The sequence below is a fragment of the Chiloscyllium plagiosum genome, unplaced genomic scaffold (assembly GCF_037043375.1).
Source record: "Chiloscyllium plagiosum isolate Xiang-an unplaced genomic scaffold, Cpla_swu_hap1 HiC_scaffold_7, whole genome shotgun sequence".
NCBI classification, from domain to species: domain Eukaryota; kingdom Metazoa; phylum Chordata; class Chondrichthyes; order Orectolobiformes; family Hemiscylliidae; genus Chiloscyllium; species Chiloscyllium plagiosum.
In genome coordinates this window covers 49,237,759-49,263,443 of record NW_028270145.1, presented here as the reverse complement: position 1 = coordinate 49,263,443, position 25,685 = coordinate 49,237,759, and the positions used below count along the sequence as shown (strand labels likewise).

The following is a 25,685-nucleotide window of genomic DNA, read 5'->3' as shown; positions in this document are numbered from 1 at the left end:
TGCTAAATTGCCCATAGTGTTCAGGGATGTGGGGGTTAGGTGTATTAGTCAGGGTAAATGTAGAGTAAAAGAGTAGGGGAATGGGTCTGGGTGGGTTACTCTTCAGAGGGTCGGTGTGGACTTGTTGGGCCAAGTAGCCTGTTTGCACACTGTAGGCATCCTATGGTTCGATGATAACCTTGTTAAAAGAGCAGCATCATCATAAGGGGGGAAGACCCATTACTAATAACTTCACCGGAAGTTTTCTAGTGCAGTTGTTTTCTTGAGAAAACGTGTCTATTACCAAATATATGAAGTTTTCATTAGCTTCATAGTTGTGTTTTTCTAATTTGTGCAGTGCAACAAATGATAGCTGATTATGACTAAAATTATACTGTAAAATATTTGCAAACAAAAGCAAATTGAATTCTTGGTGTTACTTCAAAAGGATTGTTCAAAGCAACTAACAAAAATGATAAAAGAAAAAAGCTATGACTGCTACGTTTAGATCTTTGGCTTTGAATTGACGTCTTTCTTTTTCCTCATTTTCCATCTCCATACCAGAAGCTGCAATCAAAACACTAGTCACAATTGGCAGGAAATAAGTCATGTTTTGGTAAACTAAAAGTTTGACCTGGGAAGGAATTGTGGATTGGACTTGTCAGGATCAGAAGATAAATTGTTTGTTCGAACAAGAATGACATAACATAATGCCTAAATGAGTTTCTCTTTGTTTAAAAAATATGTAGCTTTCATTTGCCAAGCTTTTTTCCCTTTTTTTGCCATATTGCAATGTGCATCAAACTTTGTGACCTGCTTGCTTCATTTGCCAAACTGGAACCTAAAGATCAGCGAAAATAATTTTGTGGTAGATTTTTTTAAGTCATTAACAAGATGAGGGTGTCACAGGCTCAACCAGCATTTATTGTCTATTCCTAATTGTTCAGTGAGTAATTGAGTCAATATGTACTGTCAATACATACTTTGCTGTGGGTCCGGAGTTACATGTAAGCCAGATCAGGTAAAGATGGCAGTTTCCTTCCCTAAAGGACACTAATGAACCAGATTGTTTTTTCCCAAAAATGGGCAGTGGATTCATGGTCATCATTTAGATTTTTAATTCCAGATATTTGTAGGTGAGTAATGGTTGGTTGTGTGAAGGGTTTTGAACTAACAACGTTAGAGAATTTTACACTGTTAGCTTGAGTTGGACAGTTTGGTGTTTTGGCATCTTCAGCACAAGATTGTGCTATTTTGGATGAATATGGAGTACATTGTGAACCACACCATTATTTCACTGTCCATGACTATTACATTTGAATCGGTTTATAAAACCCAAATTCTCTTTGTAACTGTTTACCAATATGCATATTCAATGTAATCAATTGTAACTTTTTGTAAAATAATGCAGTCTATTAATAGAACTGATGATTTGTATTTTTAACCAGTAACAGCAATGATTTATGCAAGACTTTTCTTTCTTGACCTTCACAATTAAATACATTGATGTGAAGGTGTTGCTTCTTGTCCTTCCCAAGGATCTATCCTTAGACTTTTCCTGGTCTCATCAACAAGCTGCCACTTGATATCATCTAAAAGCATTAGTGTAAGTCTTCATGTGTATGCTGATGCTAACCAGTTCTACCTTTACCACCCATTCCCGATTCATCCGTTGCAAACTTACTGGCTGCGTATCTCACATCCAGTAGGGATGAGCAGAAATTTGCTCCAATCAAATGGGTTGAAACCATTGTTTCTGATTTCATCTTCAAACTCAGTTTCCTTGATACAGTTGTTGGGAGGGGATGGGCTCAGTATGATGTTGAGCCTGTCAACCTTAGTTCACCTTTGACCCCAAGATGAGCTTCCAATTGTAAATTTGTTCAATTGTCATGTCTACCTATTTCCATCTCCTCCTTTATTAATACTGGATTTCAGTCCTGTCCAAGTTCATATGCTGAAATGTTGATTGATGTCTTGGCTATTGATCAATGTGGTCTGCTTTCTCACATTGTACACTGCTTTATCAGCCAGAATTCTACTGCACATGCCTTATTTCAAACCAAGCTCTTTGCTTGTTGACGTATGTTGGCTACTGGTCAAACAATGTTCAAAATTCTTAATGTTTTCAACCCCTTCGAAGGGCTTCTCCCTTTCCTATTGCTGAAATCTTCTCAATTCTCACAGCTATCCATGTTTTTTGCTCTTATTCTGGTTCTTGAGTGTCTCTGATTTATAATGACTGCATTGTGACAACTTGGCTAGGCCTTAAGCTATTGAATTTCCTTCTGATACGTCGTGAACTGTCTACTTTGCTTGGTCCTTTAATGGGCTCTTGTTTTAAAACACACTTCAAACCAAGCTTTTGGTCATTTCTTTTCATATATCCTTATATAGCATGGAGTTTGCTCCTGTGAAGTGCCTTGAGACATTACCATCAAAGATACATAAGATCAGCTGTTAATTGAACCATTTTAAATGTCTTGTTTATGTTGCTTATTTATTTTTAGTGCACTAAAGTATGCTATATGCTGCACTACTTAATCTGCAAAGGCATTTATATTTTTAAATATCTAATGAATTTAGCTTCATGAGCTCTTGAATATTTCAGTTTTTGCACATTGAAGTTGTTTTTATTTTAAGGCAGGAGATCCTTAAGTGGAATGGATGGGGATACAATGACTCCAAGTTTACATTTAACAAGAAAGGGCAAGGTGAATTTACAGGCAAAAGGTAAGGATTCTATTTTACATTTGACAATACTTAGAAATGCTCTTTGTCATGCTTGACTTGTTTTTCCGCATTAACTACTAACTGCGATGAGAACTGCACATATTTCACGTAAGAATGCTATTGAAGGCAATACATTTTCGAGTCCAAGATAAACAAGAAAACCCAGAAGAACAGCAATATATCTTGTGTTTCTGCAGTTTTTTGCAAGGTTAAAATGAAAAATATGAATCACAGTATTGCCTACTATTTCAAACATCTACGCAGATTTTCAAAATAATGATGATTATTCTATTTAAAATTAACCGACTATAGTACTTCAGAGCTATATGATAAGGTTTAACAGCATCCTCTTATTTTATGATATTTAATCTTTAGCATGTTCACAAAGTGAATTCCTTACATGTGTTTTAAGCAAATCTAATATATTCAAATCTTAAAAAGACCCACGTTGTCCCTCAGGTGGTCATTACTGATTCAGTCATATTTCATAAACATGCCTGATTACATACAATATAACCTCCTCGTTCTACACAGTTGGTGTATATTTTTATAATATAGCTTTATGTAATCTTTCCAAAAAAATTTGAATGTTGAGAATAATGCTGCCTAACTGAAATTCATGTAATTTAGAACTTTTTATTAAACTACTAAAAGTAATCTTTTATCTTTAATAAGAAACATTGTTGCAAATTTCCTTCTCTGATTTTTTTTTTGCATCTTCATCAAAGAGTTTCTGGCAGAAACTCACTAGAATCGGGTATAGGATTTAAAACCTTGTTCCCAATGTGTTTTTAAAAATAAATTTCATCAAGAAGGATGTGAAATTGGCATGGAAAGAGTAGACTCTTTCTCATCCCCAGTCCCACAAATAGCATGCATGAAATCTGGAACTTGATGCATATCTAATACGGCAATTTCCATATTGATATCTAATACGGCAATTTCCATATTGCCAATGAGTTCCATTCTCGAGTCCGTTCGCAAGTCATTTTGTACGGAAGTCAGAATACAATGCAGAGCAATGTAAAATAGCTGTTTGTAAGTACAGAAAACTTCGGATTTTTAAAATGACAGCGCTGTATGGGAATGCATTTGTAAGTGCAAGCATTGATCAGTCGAATGCTAATAAATCTGTGACACCCTGCTAACTTATCGTAGCATTCATTGTTGCATAGAATTGTTGTGTTAGTACCATCCAGTTTATGGTTTTCATCTTCAAACTGTGTTGCAAGTGTTTGAATCCATGTTCATTCTCCTGTTCTTCAGTGGTTTGAAAAGATAATTACATTTTTATAGCTTTGGAAGAATTACCTCCTTAACCCCCACCCCACTCATCAAATCTCTCAATTGTTTTAAAGTTGAAATTCTGTAGAAGGTTACCTTTTACTTTTGAGCTGGAATAGAAAATCTTTTCCAAAAGAGAATTGTATGTTTGACAACCATCTTCCTCAACAGAGACCAGGCACTTGTTGTCTAATAACCTGAGGACATTGATTTTTGCAATGCAAATATGTCTTAAATAAAAAGAAATACTGTTTGTTGGAGCCTTTGAGCTGTGGCAGAAATGGCTGCAGTGCTGTTTAGCTGGAGAGTTAGTGATTAATTAGTGTTTAGAAGTATGATATAAAAAGTACACAAACAAAAGTCAAAATACGCAAGAGGGTAAGGCATTTTTTTCCATCCTTTACACTCAGTTGACTTTGACTACAGCAGAAAAACTTTATTTTTGTTGTAGAAATTAGGTCAAAGGGCTGCCCTACCCAAAACATTTGGCTAATTTAGAAAGCAGATGACCTGCAATCATGTGCAGATTGCAAGGACTGAAAGGGATTCTTTGCTTTAGAATCTATCTATGGGTCAGACTATTGCTTTATCACCAATCCTCAGTGCTGACCAGTTAATAGTATTCACAGGAAAAGCTTGATTTCCAGACCATAGGTGCTTGGGTAGTACCCTGGAGTTTTTTTAAAACTAAAAAGGTTTAAACTCCATTGTATGATTAATCAAGCAAAAGGCTATCAAACACTCCAGTCCAGGAATTGAAAGAAACATTTTAAGTCAGCCTTCCAGATGTGAGCGAGAGAAATAATGATGTTGGGGCAGATTAGTTGTATTTCTACTGTTTCATGTAAGTAGCTTGGTTTATCCTATTTATCTCCCTTTTTTTTGTGTCATAAACTTCTGTTTTAAAACCAAATCTGCGGTATTGTGCTTGAGTTTCAGTGAAGGACCATCTTATTACTTAGATCATACTTTGTTTTGATTTTATCAAGCCAACTTTTATTTTGGGATCTGACTTAACTTGTAATATCAGCTAAGATCATAACCACCTTTAGTAACTAGTCCTGAGCTATTTTCAGTTTCCATTTGCTTGATTCCTCTTTGCTTTCCCAGCCAGATACTTGCAATCACATTTTCATAGTAATCTGTCTAGTAGCTGTCTTTCCTGGAGAATCTTTTTTCCAGCCAAAGCTAGAACCTTTGTGCTATGTTTAAATGCTTGCAAATTTCATCTTTTCAATCTGAGCGTGAGCACTCATTTGCACTCTGTGTGGATGATAATAGAGCATAGCTGCCTCTGTTTCTGTACTCTGGTCATCAATAAATATTTGACAAAATCTTTCAGATTCAGTAATATCTTGGGAGAAGACTGCAACCCAATCCTACAGTGAGTTTGTATGCACTCTTGCCTTCTTAAAGTCCATTCACGTGGAATTTGAAGCTCATTGGCTTTTGTATCCAGGTAGATATGCTAATTAGGTATTTTTTGGATTCCCCAACTCCATTAAATCATGTAATTAAGTGCATTTTAAGTAATTTAACATACAACTATTGCTAAAACCTTGCATTCCTAATTGTGTATCAAACCTGCAATCTGTCCATTGTGGACTCATTTGCTTTGGTCATTCTTTACTGGTGTAATAGCTCTTGCCGCCTTCCCAGTTAGACAACCGAGACCTGCCTTGAACAATCAAGTCGCCCAAGCTTATTGTGGAATTCAGCAAAGGTCACATGACCCTCCTCTCTGCTTCATGTTCCCCTAGGGAGTCCCAAATATAATAAATCCTGCAAACTTCATATTTGTAGCATCTACCTTTTATAAAAGATAAGTGGTCACTGATTTCAAAAAACATTCTTCATACTTAACTTGAAAAATTCTGCAAGTTTTAACAACCCGATTGCCACATTGTATGTTTATCAATCTCTTCCCTTCTCATTTCACCAGTGTACAACCCACATTAACACGTGGACTAAGATATTACCATCAATCATAGTTGGTAGGATTTAAAGTGGAATGTGCATGAATTGGGACCCTTTTTTAGAGATGAAGACTTACTCTATTTGTAGTGACTTCTGTTATGCTTTGAATATCACTTCTCAGTTTGCACAATTTATATGCTTTCTTGGTATATTTGATTAAATGCTGGCACATTTAGTTCAGTTTGGGTAACATTTTCAAGAACCACAGTGTTGCTTGCAGACAATTCCCGTGATTTTCAAATTTTATTAGATCTACCTATAAATGGAGATGAAATCTTCTCTCAATCTCTTGGTGGTTTTATTATGTCCTTTGTTCTTTTAGAATCATAATTTAGTGTTTGCTTTAAATCGGTCTTTGAATTACTTTGAGTGTAACTCTGAACATTCTTTGCAATGGCTGTTTTTGCTTATTGTCCAGATCTTTTTAACTAGTTTCAAACAACATGAATCATTCTCCTCCTGCTTAAATGCAGGATATATTTTTCCTCTGATACTTGAAGAATTCCCTTAAGTCCATGTTGATCAATCCGAAAATCCTGGTATGTTTCTAGCCAATTTATGGGTTATTTAAACTTCTTGTCCTCACTCAGCATGAACCTTTGCTTGGTTCTTCCCTCATGAACAACTGTTCAATTACTCTGAAGTTTGAATTTATGTTTTTGAACTGAATTTTTTCCTTCTTCTACTGTATCAGCACTAATTACAGACCAGTCATTTTGTTTTAGATAACTGTCTTCCTTTGTTTCTCCATTTACCCTGGAGTGCTGCTGTCAAATTTTGCTTTGACACCTGTGACTTGTGTTCTACCAGCAAACTTCATTCAGAGTGAAAATTCAATTGTTGCAATTTTTTGTGATTTAGTCTATGGTTTTAGTAACATTTTAAGCTAAAGTCTGAACTCTTGAATCTTTTGGTCCTTCGTGAGTGAATCTAATGTCTTTTTTTCCAACAGATTCAAGAACAAGCATATATTCAAGTCCATTGCTCTTGCTGATCTGTCCTGACCTTTACAACTTCAGTTAATTTTGTGGAAACATCTGGAGGGGGCACCGTTTTCAGCTAGATTATTTTTCCAAGAGAAAGTGAACAACAAGTTAATAGGCAATTTTGATACCACCGCCAGAATAATAGAACAAAACACAATTTAAAAATTCATTTAGTGTATAAACATTGTAAACCTATTCCATCATTGCCTTACATCATTGTGCTTCCAGCTTTGGGAATTTTCTGGAGATTAAATCCATGTCATTTGTGACTGAACTAAAATAAAGAGTAATCGTTGTTATATAAGATTTATTTTACTTTTTGTCCCTTTTATAAGAAATCTACAAATCTCAAGCAGATTATAAACGTGTTTACTCTTGAAACCTTTTTTTAATTTCATAATAAACTTGAAAGCAACAATTATTAAAAATAAGGCTGACGACTTTCTGAACCTTGGAACAAACTGAAATGGCCATTTTGCTTTTCCAAATAAGTGACTGTTTTCTAGCTTTCTCTCAGAATTGTTTTCCTATTGAAGGTAATTGTGAGAAATGCTGCAACAAAATTCAATTTACACCTTAATAACAAATAACTGATCAACCCGGTCCATTAACAACTTGAGAATGAACAGAAGAAGGATGCCAATATCATTTTTCAATTGAATTATTCTGACACTTCACCACTCTGACCATTACAGTTTAAATCCTCAATATGAATGTGGCCAAGAATTAAATTTAAATTTATTTAATTTTTTTCAACATTTTCAAATTTATTTAATATCTGTACTCTTGCAAACTGGAATGTTTTTGAGATAGAAAATAGTGAAATTTGACCTTCAGTAATGAGTGTTTCAATTTGTGAACTGTTAATTTACTTTTGCAGCAGACCAAATAGTTTCTAAATTCAAGGTACATTTTTTTTTTCAGTTTTATGATGCTTTATTTCTCTCTCTAGAGTAAGTAGGAATTAGAATTTTCAGTGTTTTGCAGAGCTTAGAAGTACAACTTTTTAAACAATATCAAAGTGTTGTAAGCTTGCAAGCATTATTGCATTTACCACTAAATTACCATGCAGCAATTTTCTTTTCATTGCACCAGGATTCTTTGACTGAACAAAGTTTTGAGTAGAGATAGTGACCTCTAAAAATACCCACCCCATGTTCAGGGTAGCTGATAAATGATACTTTCTTGTTCAGGTATCGACTTAGTGGTATGGTGCTGCCAGCTTTGAAGGAGTGGATGGAAAAATCTTTTGGAGCAAGTTTGGAGCACAGAACTACCCCAAAGGTATGAAACATATAGGCAATAGTTCTTTGACATTCCTTTGATATTTTGTTTCCTTTAGTGTAAATGGCAAATTCTACATAATTTGCTTAAACTGAGAAAGTGAGACAAATGCCCAGCTCAGGTTCTAGTTTCCTTTTTTTCTGAACAAAATATTAGTGCTCCTATGACAGTCTAATTTATTCCAGTTAACTTATTTTCTTACTCAAGCATTTAAATTAAAAAAGCAAATTTTGGCCCATAAATTTGCAGATAAAAATTGCATTCATTCTTGTTCTGGCATCCTCACATTTTGGTAAGGCTACTAACTTAATAGACTGTTCTTATCCAATTGGGCAATGATTTGTAGACGCTAATGACCTTTTTTTTCAACATTGAAGACCACACCAAACTTGGAAGATCTTCCAGTGCCCATTCTAAATGAAGAATGTTTGAAGGAAATAAAAGACTTGGGTATTCCATTTTCACATGATCCAGAGGACAGGTTAATAAGGTCGCATGGTAAGAAATCTGAACCTTTTTAAATACAGGTTATGTAACATTCAAAATTATTTTGTGATCAACTGATGCACTTTGTTTTAAATGCAGGCCATTGCTTACACGAGATTTTTGCTTTACGTGAAGGCAAAGTTGAACGAATTCCAGATGTTGTAATCTGGCCGAGTAAGTGTAATTATTTATTTCTTTTGGCAATGCATTTTTAAACTGGCATTTGGTTCACTAAATATATAGTAAACATACTTTCTTTTAGAGAATTCAATGTTTTTGTCTAAAGTGTAATTCTGTTCAAATTATATGGGAAACTGTTGCAGATGTATTCTTGCCTTATTTCATATTGTCTGAATAATTGATTACAGTCAGAAGTGTTGCATCTTCTACCGTGGATAGCACATTCTTGCAACAAAAATTATTTTGTTTTCCAGATTGTCATTCTGATGTTGTTAAGATAGTACAGCTGGCTTCCAAGCATAATATTTGCATCATTCCGTTTGGTGGTAAGTATTTTTAATTGTATGAGTTGGTTTTAAATACACACTTATAAATTCAAGTTGTATTCTGCTCAATTTTACTTCATTGCTTTGCATTCACTGAGCCATAATAGAATCACACTTGCAAAATTTTCATTTACTGAAGAGAAATTTCCACCTTTTTTTTTGAGGTCTATTCCCATCAGGCTTTTCAACATGTAACTATAGAACCTGAAGAAAATTTGAACTAGAATGTGTTTTCCAAATATCTAACTTAAATGTTATTTTTACAAAATAAAATGTCAGAGGCAGAAAAAAAATCAATCAAATTTTAGAGAGACACATAGTGGTCACGTCAGTGCAGTACTTGCCTAGATGCCCAGGCTAATGCTCGGAGGGTGAGAGTTCAAATTGCAGAACAGTGGCCAGTAGAATTTAGGAAATTAAGTGGATTTGAAAATTAGTCTCAGTTATAGTAACCACAAATCTATAACCCAGTTTGTTGTAAAGCCCCATCTGGTTCACTAATTTCCCTTGTAACAAAGGAGGTCTACTGTCCTTACAGGTCTGACCTATATGTAACTCGAGACTCACAGCAATGTGGTCGACTCTTAGCTGACCCAGCAAGCCACATGGGTCAAAGTGCAACCAATGATCTTGGCAGCATTTTCCATATCCCAGGAAAGAATAAAGGGAGAAAAAAATGATTTTATACTCTTAACTCCATTTTTCAAATGCAGCTATTCATTGGTTGGTCTAAGCATGCCTATGTAAACACTTTCCATTCACATTCTGAGAGGCTGGTGAGTTCATATAATTAAACACTTGGAGAAGTTTCAATACTTTAAAGGTACTATATTTATATATGTAGTTGTACATAGAAATACAACAGTGGTTTGCAAAAATTTGAGATTTCCTGTATTTTAATAAGTTTGAAATGAATCCTCCAGCTAATGCTGTAAATTCATTTGCATTCTTCATGATTGTCATATGTTTCCTACTGGAAAGGCACATTTTAAATTGTCAATATATTTCAAAGGTAACCAAAATTAACTTTGTTTTCTTCACTGTTCATGTTGCAGCATAGTGTGTGATTTTTTTTTTAAAAAGTCTGCTCAGGACTTCATGTTCTAAATAAGAACAATATTCTTGTCTGAACTTTTATTTTGTATTCCAATGTCAAAGAGCTTAATACTTTTGTATTCTTTGTTTTGATATTCTTTACTTACGCTTAGTGATTGTATTCACCCAACTGTAAAATTTGACTTGGAGGAAATTGAAGGATATGTACTTTGGTTTAAAAAAATACAAGACATTGGCTACTTGAGCTGTACTGGATGTAATATAATACAAAAAATTGTAGATGCTGGAAATCTGAAACGAAGTGCTGGTGAAACTCAACAGATCTGGCAGCACCTTTGGGCAAGAGTTGATAATGAGTCTAGTGACCCTTTTTCAGAACATGTAATGTTGGTAGCTCCACAGATTATTTTTCAGAGCTTGTGTTGTGCTATTCACATTATAAATGCTTTAGATGAGGAAACTAAATGTCATATCTCTGTTTGCAGAAGAGGCTGGGCTGAGTGGGAGAGTGAACTATGAGGAGGATGCAGTGTGATTTGGGCAAATGATGTATAATGTAGATTAATGTGAGGTTATCTACTTTGATAACAAAAACTGAAGGACAGTTTATTATCTGAAAGGCACAGCTTGGGAAAGAGGGTAGTGCAACTAGACTTAGGTGTCCTTGTACACCAATCACTGAAGGTAAGCATGCCAGTGCAGCAAGCAGTCAAGAAGGCGACTGGTATGTAACTTTGATCGTGAAAGGATCAGTACAGGAAAAGAGATGTTTTGCTGCAGTTGTACAGTGCTTTGGTGAAACCACACATGGAGTATTCTGTGCAGTTTTTAACCTTATTTGAGGAGGGATGCTTTGGCTACAGGGGGAGTGTAGCAAAGGTTTGTCAGATTGACTCTTGGGATGGCAAGACTGATGTATGGAGAGAGATTGGATCAGTTAGGACTACGTTCACTGACATTCAGAAGAATGAGGGAGGATCTCACAGAAATGTGTCAGATTTTAACAGGGTAAACACAGGAAGGATATTCCTGATGACTGAAGTTTGGAACCAGCGATCACAGTTGAGGATGGAGATGACAACTTCTTCATCCATACAGTGGTGAGCCTGTGGGATTCTCTGCTACATATTGTCAAGGAGGAATTATATGTGGTTCCTGGGGCTATGGGGACAAAGCACGAGGCTCTTGAGTTGGATGACAACCAATGATCACTTTGAACAGCAGAGCAGGGTTGAATGGTCCAATCCTGCTCCTGTTCTTTTCTATGTTTGACACGTTTTGTGCAATATAACTTGTTGTGTTAAAGTGTACATGTTATGCAAGTGGCTGTAAGTTTTATGCTATTAATGCTGCAAACATGCAAGTCTGTTCACAATGTAAATCATACTATCCATGGGGAACTGTAAAGAAAAGATGAAGTGGAAAGCTGTATTGGTAGAAGATAGCTAGGGAAGAAAACAGAATTAGAGAGGCGTTTACTTGGGGAGAAATGGAATAGAAAAAGAATGAAAAGAAAAATTCAGGCGCATTATGGAGATCAAAGTTGGAATGTGAGACTGTGCTAATATTCTTAAAGCAGTGACTTGTTATGCCATAAACCTACACAGTAATGTGGATTTATTTTAAAACACTGATCAAGATTTTTCTTTAAAGGACAGTTTAAGATTCTAAGTTAATTTTGAATTGCATCTTTGCTGTTACGTTCCTATGGAATTCATGCTGCTGGCTGCAAGACAAATACAAAACAGCCAGCCCTCGTTAAAACCAGCAGACACTTTGAGAGACTACTAAAATGGGTCTTCCTGGCAGTCATTCTTGGTGAGTCCCCTGTGGCTTTCCATTTTGTGTTAAATAGTTTTATCTGCTGTATATTGGCACTTGGGTTATTGGTAAGCATTTAATTATAAAACTTCTCTGTGTGAGCTCTGCGCTTCAGGAAACCAACAGTGTTATTGCACACCTTACCCAACACTAAATTTGTTAAATTCATGACTTCACAATTCAGAAGGATAAACATGATACCTTTTTTGTGTGTATCAGACCCATAGTTGCATGTATTAGGCCCTGCACTAAAGTATCATGTTTCCTCTTGCAACAGCCAGATAAAGTGCAGGTTCAGATCTCTGCTTTTGGTCATAAATGACTACTTACCAAGTTTTTACTTTAACTTTTGTCCCTAGGCTGTGTGTTACTTAGGAAATACCACATTAATTACAAGTTATCATGAGAATAAAATAATATGCTGTCTTGTAATGTTGTATTCCTTGTGAGTTCATGATGCTCAAATGTTGTTGGGATGGTAGAAATGTAATCTAGTAGAGCTGAAGGTATGGTGGGATTTAGCCCAGTTAGAGAAGTGTATTGTAGTAATTTGTGGCTTTTAACTCTTGGAGCTAACCAACATCATGAGTGTTTTGTTTCTGTTTGCAAAATTCAAGCTCACCAATTCCATGAATCCTTGGGGGCTTGGAGTCTGTAGGATTTATATTAATGTTGCACAGGAAAAGAAGCTGCCTGAAAACATTAGCTTCCTCCACATAGTCTGCTTAATTTTAATCATTAGCTCTGCTATAAATATCACAGGAATTTTGAGTCAGGATTTCTGTCTTCAGAAAATATGCTCCCCACCTTAAACAAAATGTGCAAGATATTAAGATTTGTTTCAGTTGTAACAAAGACTTAAAGGAGACACTTTATTATTTTTACTGACAGATTAACAATTAATACAATTTAAGTGGAATAGTATACTTCTGTGGCAAATACTATCAACATATTAAATCTAATAGAATACAGGTTGATATTATTTAAACTATTCAAGAATAGTTAGAACAAAATATCGAAGTGTTTAAGGATAGGATATTTGTCAATATTTAAAGTTTTACATTAAAGCTCTGAGTCAGAACATATCTTCTCCTAGTGGGAAGAAGGACATTGAAAATAATGATTTGTGTCCCCAACACTTCTGAAATTTCAGTTGAAGTGTTTTATTTTTATTATTTGGACTATTCCTGCTATGCAAATGTGGATTATTTATTGGTTCCTCTCATTTTTGTGATGTTATGCCATTTAGCGTTATATAGAATCGTTAGTGTGGAAGCAGGCCATTTAGCCCATAGAGTCCACACCAACCCTCCTGAAGAGCATCCAACCAAGACCCACCCTATCCCACCTAGCCTGAACATCCATGGACACTATTGACAACTTAGCATGGCCAATCCATCTAACCTGCACATCTTTGGATGGTGGAAGGAAACTCTCAAACATGGAGAGTGTGCAAGCTCCACACAAACGGTTGCCAGAGGGCGGAATTGAACCTGGGTCCGTTGCACTGTGAGGTGGCAGTGCTACCCACTGTGCCACCCTTCATTCCTTCATGATTTGGTGAAGGTTCACTTGTGAAGTAGTGAGCTTTTTACTGTCAATTTATTTGAGATTTTGAACTTGGATCTAGATGTTCATTGCAACCCTTACATATTCTTTCACTGTTAAAATAATCCTTTGTCAGTAAAGATGTTTCATTTCTCTGCCTTCGAGTGTTGTCTTGACCTGACTTTTGTTGGTATTCATGTCTTAACTGATAAGAATGGCAAAGATCCTTGACAGTTTTAGTATTTCTCTTGTATTTTAACATTTTATTTGCATATCCAGGTGTGCTGTTGCCATGTTTTTTTTGTCTTGATTTTTTTGTTTTAATTAAATTAACTAATTTAAATCAATAGCATGTTTTCACCATGTCCCCTTGGGATAATCTTTTCCTTCTAGCTGCGATAGTCTTTCATGGTCAGCTTTTACATGAGTATTTATATTTAGATACATTTTAATATTGATTTGTGTCTTACCTATTTAGTTATGCTTATTTCTCAAGCAGACACATTTTTTGAGCTTGATATTGTTACAGTATGATGTTCAGTCGATCTACATTTGGATGTAATGATATCATGGTATTCCTGATCTTGCCCTCCTTCGTAGAGATCATGGAGACAAGATTTTGTTGAAGAATACTTGTGTTGCAGCAATGCAGGGTGTAAATTATTGAAATGTGCACAGTGACTGTAGTGCAAATGCTGTGCACCACAGTCAGTGTGCTTTTCAATAATGAGGTGGTTACTGATTGCAGTTCCTTTCATTTGAGGATACTCACTATGTTTTGTGGCATCATCAGCATGCTACGCAGGACAGGCTTCAAATAGACCTAGCAACTAAACTGGACATCCATGAGGTGCTCTGGGCCATCAGCAGCATGATATTTAGTCACAATTGATAACCTCCTGGTCCCACAAATAATTCCAGTTTGCCATTTCCATTAAACTGGGAGATCAACCATGGTTAAACAGAGTGCATTAGGGAATACCAGGAATAACTCCAGGCACATCTGAAAATGAGATCAGGATTACTTGCATACCAAACAGCTGAAGCAGCGTGCAACTGACAACCAAACAATCCCACAACCAAGTGATCAGATCTAAACTCTGCAGTTCTGTCATATCCAATCAGAATGATGGTGGACAATCAAACAGGTACTAGGAGGAGGAGGAGGCTTCTAAATATTCCCATTCTCCACAACGTGGGCCTCAACATCAGTGCAAAAAACAGGGCTGAAGCATTTGCACCCATATTTAGCTTGCAATGGTGTATTATGTATCAGTTTTTTTTCCTGAGGTGCCCAACTTTGAAAATGCCAGTCTTCAGCAATTGTATTCACTCTGCTTGACATCAAGAAAAGGGTGAAGGTACTGAATACTGCAATAGCTATAGATCTTGGCAATATTCCAGCAATAGTACTGACACATTGTGCTGCAGACTTAGCTACATCCCCAGCCTAGCTGTTCCAATATTGCTACTATACTCACATTCCTCTTACAATGTATAACATTGCCCAGATATGTCCTGCTGACAGAGGTTAAATCCAACCCAATTAATTATTGCAGTTTCAGTCTACTCTCAATCATGAGCAAAATGATGAAAAGGGTCCTCAGCAGTACTGGCAAGTGGCAATAATAAAGGACTAACTTGCTCACTGACACTCGGTTGGAGTTCTGCCAGGGCCATTCATCTCCTGTCCTTATGGCCTTGATCCAAACATCTACGAAAGAGCTAAATGTCAGCGATGAAGTGAGAGTCTTGCCCATTACATCAAGGTAGCAGTTAATGCATTTATGGTATTGTGGAGCCTAAGCAAAATTGAAGTCAATGGGTATCTGGAGAGGTCATCACTTAAGGAAATCTTCAGGGAAGTATCATTGGCTCAATCTGCATCTGCTTCTATGATCTTCATTCATCACGAGGATAGAAGTCAGGAAGTTCTCTCATCATTTTACCAATGTTTAACATTTGTACCTAATCAACATGACTCCCTCTAAGTAGTTCTTCAGTTTGTGGCTCTTTTGAGGTCTATTTGCAGTAGCAACTTCCGAAAGTCAATACACCAACACACGTTTCAGCTGTGCGCAGAACCTCTGGCTGCATAGCCACGCAGTTTAGAGGGAACACTGCATCCCAGATGCTGAATGTTTTTTTTCAGGAAGTCCTGGCCAATATCTTGTGTGCGCTTGTTGGCATGTTTTACTGATGCCATTGAAGGTTAGGGATGTGGTTCTGTCTTGTTGGAGATGTTTGTTGCCTAGTACATCAGCCCAAATTACTAGCCACCCATCAACCTAACAGCAATATTAACCCAACTCCTGTTGCATTATTTGTCTGAGGCATTTTCACTGAGGCTCAGCTGCTGTCTTACTGCATTAAGGTAATTAAAGCAATTGAAGATGGTTAGGAGCTTGATGGATTCCAGCAATGATATTCTGAAATTTTGATTATTGACTGTAAAGCTTGACAGTCATCTTCCATGTCAAGTTTTACTCCCTTTATAGCATAGCTTTTTGAGGTTATACTTGGTTGAATCCTGTATTAATGTTGAGGCAGCTACACTGGTCTTTCCTCTGGCACTTGTCTTCTGCGCATGTCTGGATGAAGTCTAAGTAGAATCTGAACTTTGTTGGCAAACAGGCTATTGGATTTGAGTTGGCACTGTTGTTCAATACTTTCTTGTAAAAGCAGATCATTTATATTGTGTCTTTCACAATCACAAGATATTCATGAGTACTGTGTAGCTCGGAAAGTACTTTTGAAAATTAGTTGTGATGTAGGAAGCATTATGTAAGTGGCTATCATTTTCACCTGGATTTGGTACATCTGCTGTACTTGAGTTTAATCAATTTGGATTATGGACCATTTGGCTCTGCCCATCACATTTTGATATTTATGTAGATAATCTTGCATTGCTTCATTAGATTGGTACCTTGTTTTGAATAATGCTGGCTTCTGCTCTGTATGTGCCTTTCTAAACTTTCTCATTTGAAGTGAAAGTGATTTTCCTGGTTAGATGGATCCAGCAGAGTGAAGGATAGCAGCCTAGGAGGTAACAGATTGTGGTAGTTCATAATTCTACTGATATTCCTAGAATGCTCTATTTTGGGTATATTACCTGAGATTTGGTGTGATGGTGTCACATTACTGAGGGAGTGAGATTTCACTTCCGAACATATGAAAATGAAACTTCATTCTTGAGGATTATGTAGTGGTCAGTTCTGCTAGCTGATTTGAGGACTGAGTATAGTTGTTCCTCATTGACTTTTATCGCCTGATATATGTCCACTCTCTCATCTTAGAGGTTTAGAACATGATGTGTTGAGTCACTAGTGGGTGGTGGTACTGATTTGTTTATTGATAGTGAACACTCAATTTTCCATAATTTGTTTTCTACTTCTCGCAGCACTACCAACTTGTGTTTATAAAGGAGGAATACTGACGTTAGAAGTGTAAGCCAGTCATAATCAACAGTGTTCTTTGGCATTGTTTAAGTTGGTACTATTGACTCTCCACTTTCACAACTATCCAATGTGTGCCACAAAGCCTCCACCTCTTGTTTATCTTGGTGTTAGAACATGATAAAACTGAGGGATAGTGATTTATCAGCTTGTGAAATTGGCAGACATTCATTGAAACAATCACTTGATCATCCCTCCCAATGAACCTAATGTCCACCAGTGAACAAGTTACCAAGTTAACTATAATTGAGATGGGTTTTCTGAGGTAAATTGTGACGTCACTGTGACCTCAGTGGTCATGAGTTTGTGTTCTACAAAAAGGTTGCACTCTACACAGCTTGGAGTATGCTGCTATATAACCTTACCAGTTACAGTGTATCAACAAACATTGTTTAATAATTACTGAGAAGTTTGACCTGAGTTTGTATTAAGACACAAGGATCCTGTGCGAGAACCTGAAGCACAAGGTGTACTACAGCAATTTATAATTATAGCAGAAGCTGTAATGTAAAGATTAGAACAAACAGTCTTACCGCAAATTCAACCAAACTCTGGGTCAGATATGTAGATGGCACCTTTTTGTAATCATTAAAAACACAGAAATAGAAAGCGCACACCAGATCATCAATGCCACACTCGCAGGAATCAGATTCACTAGAGAGGAAGAAAAGGACAACCAACTCCCATTCCTAGATGTGATGGTACAGAGAACACCGAACAGAGAATTCACCACAAAGGTATACAGGAAAGCCACACACACAGACCAAGTCCTGAACTATGAAAGCAACCACCCCAACACAAACAAAAGAAGTTGCATCAAGACACTGTTCAAAAGGGCCACAGTACACCTGAACTGCAAAAAGAAGAAGAACACCTCTACAATGTATTCGCCAAAAACGGATACCCCTGCAATTTCATCAACAGATGCCTGAGAGAAAGACAATGGAATGAGGGCATGCCACAACCCAAAGGACTAGCCGCGTTACCATACATAAAGAACATCTCTGAACTGGCAGCCAGACTACTACGACCACTAGGACTCATAACAGCACACAAACCAACAGCCACTCTCAGACAACAACTCACCAGGACGAAGGACCCGATACCCAGCATGAGCAAAACTAACGTAGTGTACAAAATCCCATGCAAGGACTGCACAAAACACTACATAGGACAAACTGGAAGACAGCTAACGATCCGCATCCATGAACACCAACTAGCCACGAAACGACATGACCAGCTATCCTTAGTAGCCACACGCAGATGACAAGCAACATGAGGTCAACTGGGGCAATACTACTATTATAGGACAAGCCAAACAGAGAACAGCCAGGGAATTCCTGGAGGCATGGCACTCATCCACAGATTCTATCAACAAACACATCGACCTGGACCCAATATACCTGCCACTGCAGCGGACAGCTGGAACTGACAACCGGAAGCGGCAGAGACAAACCACTATAAATGCTGGAGGAAACAACACAGAAGCGCTTCACAGGAGGCTCCCAAGCACTGAGGATGTCACCTAGACAGGGGGCGAAATGTCTGCAACACAAATTTCCAGCTCGGCGAACAGAGCCATAACAACAATTTATAAGTTTACTTCTCTAATACAGAGGAAGATGAGAGCAACAAAAATTGTGGGCATGCCCATCATTTCTTATGTTAACTTTAATGTGTCCTGCCACTCGTTTAGCACAATGGATACAAATCCTACAATGTCCTCCCTTGATTGCTATGAAAACTTGATCATAAGGTTTTTCAACAATTTAGAGGGTCAGTGCCATTGCCAGTAAGAAAGGGTTAAAAAAAAAAAGCTTTAATTAACTTTCATCTGTGAATAACTGGGATGAGAGTTTTCTTTATTGCGATTGGTGAATCCTTGGAATTGTCTACTCCAGAGGGCTATGGAAATGCAATAATTGAGTATGCTTCAGATGGAAGTCAAGGTTTGTCCAAAGAGGGGTGAAAAAATCCATGGCTCAGCAGGGAAGTTAAAGATAACATAACATAAAAGCAAAACCTAAGTCACAGCATGTTGCAAATGTTGGTGGATTGGGAAATTGTTAAAAAAATCAATGAATGGTTACTAAAAAAAAGTAACAAAAAGTATAAGGTAAATTATGAAAGACTACTAGCAAAAGCTTCTATAAGTTGAAAAAGGTTTCCAAAGTAAATGTTGGTCCTTAGAGGCTGAGACTGGGGAATACAAAGTTAAAAATCACACAACACCAGGTTATAGTCCAACAGGTTTAATTGGAAGCACACTAGCTTTCAGAGCGACGCTCCTTCATCAGGTGTAGGAGCGTCGCTCTGAAAGCTAGTGTGCTTCCAATTAAACCTGTTGGTGATTTTTAACTTTGTACACCCCAGTCCAGCACCGGCATCTCCGAATCGAGACTGGGGAATTAATAATGGGGCAGAGACAAAAGTTAAATGAATATTTTGCCTCACTTTTCATACTGGAGGATACTGAAACCATCCCCAAGTACAGGTAATGCAGAGGTTATAGAAAGTGCAACTTAATATGATCACCATCACCAGGGAAAAAGTACTGAGCCAACCTTTATGATTAAAGGCAGAGAAGTACCGCAGAGCCTGATAAACTGCATCATAGGGTCTTAAAGGGTGGGAGCACAGATGGTAGATGGATTGGTTCCCTGACATCTGGAAAAGTCCCAGTGGATTGAAAAAATGGTAATATAATACCTTGTTCCAAAAGGGAAGGAAACACAGTAGAAAATAACAGGTTACCGAAGTTTCTAACTATAGAATATATAGTTTACCATGTGACATTGGAAGATTGTTGGAATCCATTTTAAAGGAAGTAGTAACTGGTTAGTTGGCAAGTCAACACTGGCAATCCATCAGAGTCAGTATAGCTTTCTGACTAATTTCCTAGAGGTCTTCAAAGACATACCAGCAAAGTGGATAATGGGGTCCTGTAGATGTAGTATATTTAAACTTCCAGAAGGCACTTGATAAGGTAACACACAAAGTAAGATCACAGAACAAAGAATTAAGAACTAGACTTTATTGTCACGTACTCAAGTAAACAAATGCATCAGTACAGTGAAAAGTGTGCAAAGTTGCCATTTTCCAGTGCTATCATGGTTATAATTGGACAAAGGATTAATTAACTGACAGAAATCAGTGTGTTGGGATAAATGGGCCCTTTCCTGCTAAGCAAACTGTAACCAGTGGTGTGCTTTGAGGTTCAGCACTTGGGTCCCAGCTATTTAAAATCCATAGTAATAACTTAGATGCAGGAGTAAAATGAACTATAGCCAGGTTTGCAGATGACACTACAATAGGTGGGAGAAAAAAGTTGCAATAAACAAATAAGAAATTTAGCAAATGGATATGGGTAGGTTAGGTGAATTGATGAAAACTTGGCAAATGGAGTAAAGTTGATAAGTAAAAGGTTATGTCGATTTGTCAGAAGACATTATTGAGATTGCATCTGGAATATTGCATATAATTTTGATCCCCTTGCTTGAGGAAGGATGTAATTGCTTTAGAGGCAGTTCAGAGAAGATTCATTAGATTAATTCTGGTATTAAAAGGTCACTTTATGAAGAGCAACTGAGCAGTTTAGGCCTAAGTTTATTAGAATGAGGTGATCCGATTGAGATATACAATATGCTAAAGGATATTTACAAAGTATACATGGAGTGGATGTTTCCCCTTGTTGGGTAATCATGAAGGAGATGGGAAGGAATGAGTTCTCTTAATGGGTTGTGAATCTGTGACATTCACTACCCAGAGCCCGGTGAATGCTGGGGCACCATATATATTTGAGAAGATAGACAGACAGATTTTTCATTAGCAAGGAATTAAAAGGTGTGGGGAATGGACAGGAAAGTGAAATTTTAGCAGAGATGAGATCAATCATTATTGTATTAATGGTGGAGCAGGGTCATTGGGCTAAATTGCGTCCTCGTCCTCGTTACGAGCAGCACAGTGGTTCAGCGGCTAGCACAGCTGCCTCACAGTGCCAAGGACCCAGGTTCACCCCCAGCCTCTGGTGACTGTGTGGAGTTTGCACATCCTTCCCTGTATCTGTGTGGGTTTCCTCTGCGTGCTCCGATTTCCTCCCACAACCCAAAGATGTGCAGATCAGGTGAACTGGCCATGCTAAATTGCCCATCGTCTTCAGGAGTGTGTAGTTTAGCTGCATTAGTCGAGGTAGACGTAGAATAATAGGGAAAGAGAATGGGTCTGGGTGGGTTATTCTTCAGAAGGTGGGTGTGGACTTATTGGGCCAAAGGGCCTGTTTCCACAGTCTTGGGGTGCTATGATTCTTATTTCTGGATCATAATGAAATCAAGGGATATGTTGGGTTTGCATAACAAACTATGATTTGATGTTGATTATCAGCTATAATTTAATTATACAACAGAGCAGGCTTGTTGGCTGAATGGCCTATGCCTGTTCCTATGTTCCAATGAATACATCCTCAAAATGAGAGCAAAGTGTAGGACTTCAGTTTATCAACTTGAGTGGAAAAGATGAGTTGAATGGTGCTTCATACTTCAGGACCCAGAACTTCACTCCATTGATTTGTTGACTAAATATAATTTCAATAATTTTCACTAACTCTAGATTACAGGAATCAAGCAAGAAATCTGACTATACAGTTTATTGGGAGGTTTCTTGAGCTGTTTGTAGTAATGTCTTATGCTGAGTGTTCACTAAGTTTTAGTTACTGTAATCATTCTGCCTTTAACATGTTCTATCCTCAGTAGCTTTTTTAAACATACTAGAAGGAAAAGCTAGAAAATCCACCTCTGGATGAATTTAAATGTACAGATCCAATTCAAATTCCCATTGACCCACAGCATGGAAGTTATGGTCCAACCACAAACTAGAAATAGTGTTTTTAATGCGTGCATGTGAGCTTCAGCTGATTTCTTTTTTGTTTTACAATTCTCAGCTACACATTACTTATTAAAATGGTCATGAGATTAGTATTTTATCTCTTTGATAGGAATTGTGTTGTGTGAATAATCTGAAGTTAAGGTTAAATTAGTGAACCTGCAATTTAAGCTAAAAGATTGGCCCTTGAACTATATTAACTGGAAATTGCTGTTTTCTAAACTTTTGCTATCACTGGGTAATATTGCAAAACTTGGCAAGTGTAGGTTTTGGAGAGATTTATGATAACTCCTGGAGTTCTGGGCACCAACAACAGGGGAGTTGTGCTTTCCTGCTTCTGAGTTTGAAAGTAAACTTGAGTAAGCACAAGTCACCTACAAAGATTTGTCAATTGAAAGGTAGCTTGTTTAGAAATCAGCAAATAAAGAATAGCACTGTCTGCCCTATGGAGTTAGCTATTTTCGGAAATAGTAATAAAAGAAGGCAACAGATTTCAAAAAGAAATGTGGGTTTATAGCATTTTTTTTATTGATTTCAGTCTTGAACTTGGATCAGTAAATTGCTGCTGTTGGTTACTTTTTCTGAGATTTTATTTCAGCTACTTGGACTAATGAGCATATCAGCGCAACCCATGATGAAACTGGGCTACATTGAAAGTTGCTGTCAGTTGAGTTCTTAGTGTTGGAACCTGAAAATAGGTGAAGTTAATGCAGGTTTGTAAGGAACCCAGCTTTTGGACCGATTTAAGAATTGTAAATTTTTCAGATTTTGTGGACTCCGTAAATTATGGGAACACTGATTTTTCAACTGGAACATGTTGATTGCTTAGACACGTGGATTAGTCTCCATTCTGTCTTAGTATGAAATCTTTTGTGTTCACATGAGAAGACAGATTGGCCTTGATTTTAACCCCTCAACTGAAAAAAATTGCCTCTAACAAAGCATTCCTTTGCGCACTGACAACCTAGATTATGCACTTCAGCCACTAGAGTGGGACTTGGACCCTGGACACACTGACTCTGAAGTGAGGAAACTACAATTAAGCCAAGGCTAACACCAAATATAAATTTAAAAAGTTTGATGTTTAGTCACTGCTTCGGCAAAGACTTTACCCAGACTAATTGGGTAGACAAGATAACCACATCTATAAAAGCAGATGAGAACAGCATTGAGTTTGACTGTGTTACCCTTTTAAATGAGTAGCCAGGCTAAGGTGACATGAAAGATGGTCACATGATTAGACTGGAAGCTGACTTGTCATCAGGCCTCCTCAAAATTGTGCATAAGTGAAGGAATAGCCTTTACTAGGGGAGAACAAAACAAACTGAGAAAGCAAGCTATGCTCTTATTTCAAAGAATAACATTTACAATTTTTTTTCAAATGCATCTAATGTCCCAATCAAAAATACTGTTCAAATTTATACAAAATTGGTACTGATCTGTTTTCTCTCTCTACTGGGCATTAAAGTAACTATTCTGCTTCCTGGAGGCAATTCAAAATCTGGTTCTCATTAACTGTTCGATGTTTTTTGCCTTGTATATTTTGTTAACTCTTCTGCATTACATAACTAGTTATGGTTGGCTTATTCATGTGCCATACCCATGAATCATTGTGGTGTGTGGAAGGGTAAAATCTAATTTGATTTTTTTTTTCAAACATTTTTTTCTTTTGACTGCTAGTGAAACTTGCTGGTTTGTCTCCATGCCCTTCAACTTATTCAATATGAAGGCAGGAATCTTAACATTCTGAAGCATTTCTATTGCTGCACATAATGTAGGCTTTACCTATGATTATTGTTATACATATTAATCTTTTTACTGGTTTAGATTTATAGAAGCATAAAAGCTTGCTTGCATGATGTGACTGCAGAACTGTTGGAGCATTTGTCTCTCAACCAGTTAAATATGGATCGGAGTTTAAAGTTTCCTAACATTCAAATGTCAGACAGACTAACATGATATACCATGACTGCAAATTTCCCAATAGAAATATGCACAAGCAGCAACTGCAGCGTTCAAGCTTAGTACACCCAAGACTCTTTTTGGTGATCAGTTAGTATAATGATGCACAAAGAAGTGCAGAACTGACAAAAAAAAAACTTTAGCTCATCACTGCATAGATAGCCAAATCTAAAGGCATACACAAGTTAACAAAGACCCACAAAACATTTGATGTTCAACTAGTATTGCTGCAATATTTCTTCAGATACAATGTTTCTTGTTCTTTCAGTAAAGTCTCAAAATTGAAATGTCTCATTTCAGAAAACACATTACATAAGTTCTCCATTTATAAGCACTAACTGAGGAGTATAAATCCTACCAAGAGTCTAGCCTTGTGATGTGTATATTATTGTACAATATGAAAGTTATCTAAATTGAAAAAGGAAGTTTTACACCAGATGGGTTCAGTATAAATCTAACTCTTTTTACAATTTCAACATCTATTATTGAACAAACCAGTCTTGTTGGTGACAAAGTCATTGCTTGCTATTCAAGTTTTGTAGCAATTTTACAGCTGCTTCCTTGAGTCAAGTTTTATGCATGCCCATTGGAATTAGGCTGCCTTTTGGAAATTCTGGAGATGTCGACTTCTTTGGTAGAGTCAATTCTCATGTATTCATTTTGTTCACCTGACAGCTTTTCCAAAATGATTTAATTCAAGTATAGTGATCCTAATCTTTTACGCCCAGAATGATTTTGAAGTAATGGCTCATCATAATAATTGTCGTCACCATTTTAATAAATTTAACCAATCTCATAATCATCCCCCCCCCCTCGCATACCATCCCCCCCCCCTCGCATACCATCCCCATCCTATTCCTCTAATACCATCCTGATCCCTCATTTAGCACTCTTATTCTTGCTATCAACATGGCCTATTCCTCTAGGAGCAATCTTTCCATGAGGGTAATTTTTGCTGTTGAACTTTCCTCATCTTCTGCTATCTTTTTTTCTCCTTCAGCTTTTGGTAGCTGAATGCATCATGCACCCCTGTCCTCCAAACGCCTCTCTACACAGTAGATAATTGCTATCACATAAAGTGATCAAACAAAATAGTTTGGATAGACAAGATATTTGTGCTGCTGAGTGTGACTGATTTTCAAAGTACAGTAGAACTTCCTAGCTGAAGTAATTGCAATTAAACTAATGATATTGGGCATCTTGTTTAATAGAAATCTGCAGATATGTTTTCACTGCTTGAGCTTCAATGAAAGTATGCAAAAGGAATCAACGATTGGTAATTTACCTTTTACTTTGAACTAAAAAGCCAAAGTTAGTCCAAGCCTAGGTAGGGTACATTAAGTCTCTCTGACGTTACGCACTGTGGAATTTTCAGAAAATCTTCTACCCAAGAATATCTAGGATTAATGTAGTCTCTCAATTTCAAAGCAATCTAATTTCTTGCAGAACTCTACTACTATTACATCTATCTCCCCTCCGTTCAGGCAGTAGAAACTTTGCTCTTTGTGGCATTCCTAGATTAGGCAGGGGAAAAATTGATCGATTCTCATTCCTTCTCCTTATCCAGCGACTCTGGCTGACAAGGTGTCATATAGGTATGAGGGTAGGACTCTATTGTAAAGACATTTTTGATGTATAAGTAATGACAGTTCGGTTTCAAAGGCCTCTTATCCATTCTGCAGCAAAATAAAGTTTTTTGGTCAGCTGGATGTCAACATAGAATGCAATCA

At 37.1% G+C, this 25,685-nt stretch overlaps 1 protein-coding gene across 2 annotated transcripts in view; it reads left to right on the top strand.

The window, feature by feature from the left end:
- Window positions 1–25,685, top strand: part of agps (alkylglycerone phosphate synthase) — a 153,747-nt gene that overhangs the window by 31,345 nt on the left and 96,717 nt on the right. The window contains exons 2-6 of one of the 2 annotated variants that reach the window (XM_043693534.2): window positions 2,623–2,712; window positions 8,153–8,243; window positions 8,621–8,741; window positions 8,829–8,903; window positions 9,164–9,235. In XM_043693534.2, the coding sequence (XP_043549469.2) occupies window positions 2,623–2,712; window positions 8,153–8,243; window positions 8,621–8,741; window positions 8,829–8,903; window positions 9,164–9,235 (449 nt within the window). Of the gene's footprint in view, window positions 1–2,622; window positions 2,713–4,625; window positions 4,841–8,152; window positions 8,244–8,620; window positions 8,742–8,828; window positions 8,904–9,163; window positions 9,236–25,685 lie in introns of those variants that run through there. The other variant, XM_043693535.2, reaches the window with a different exon arrangement.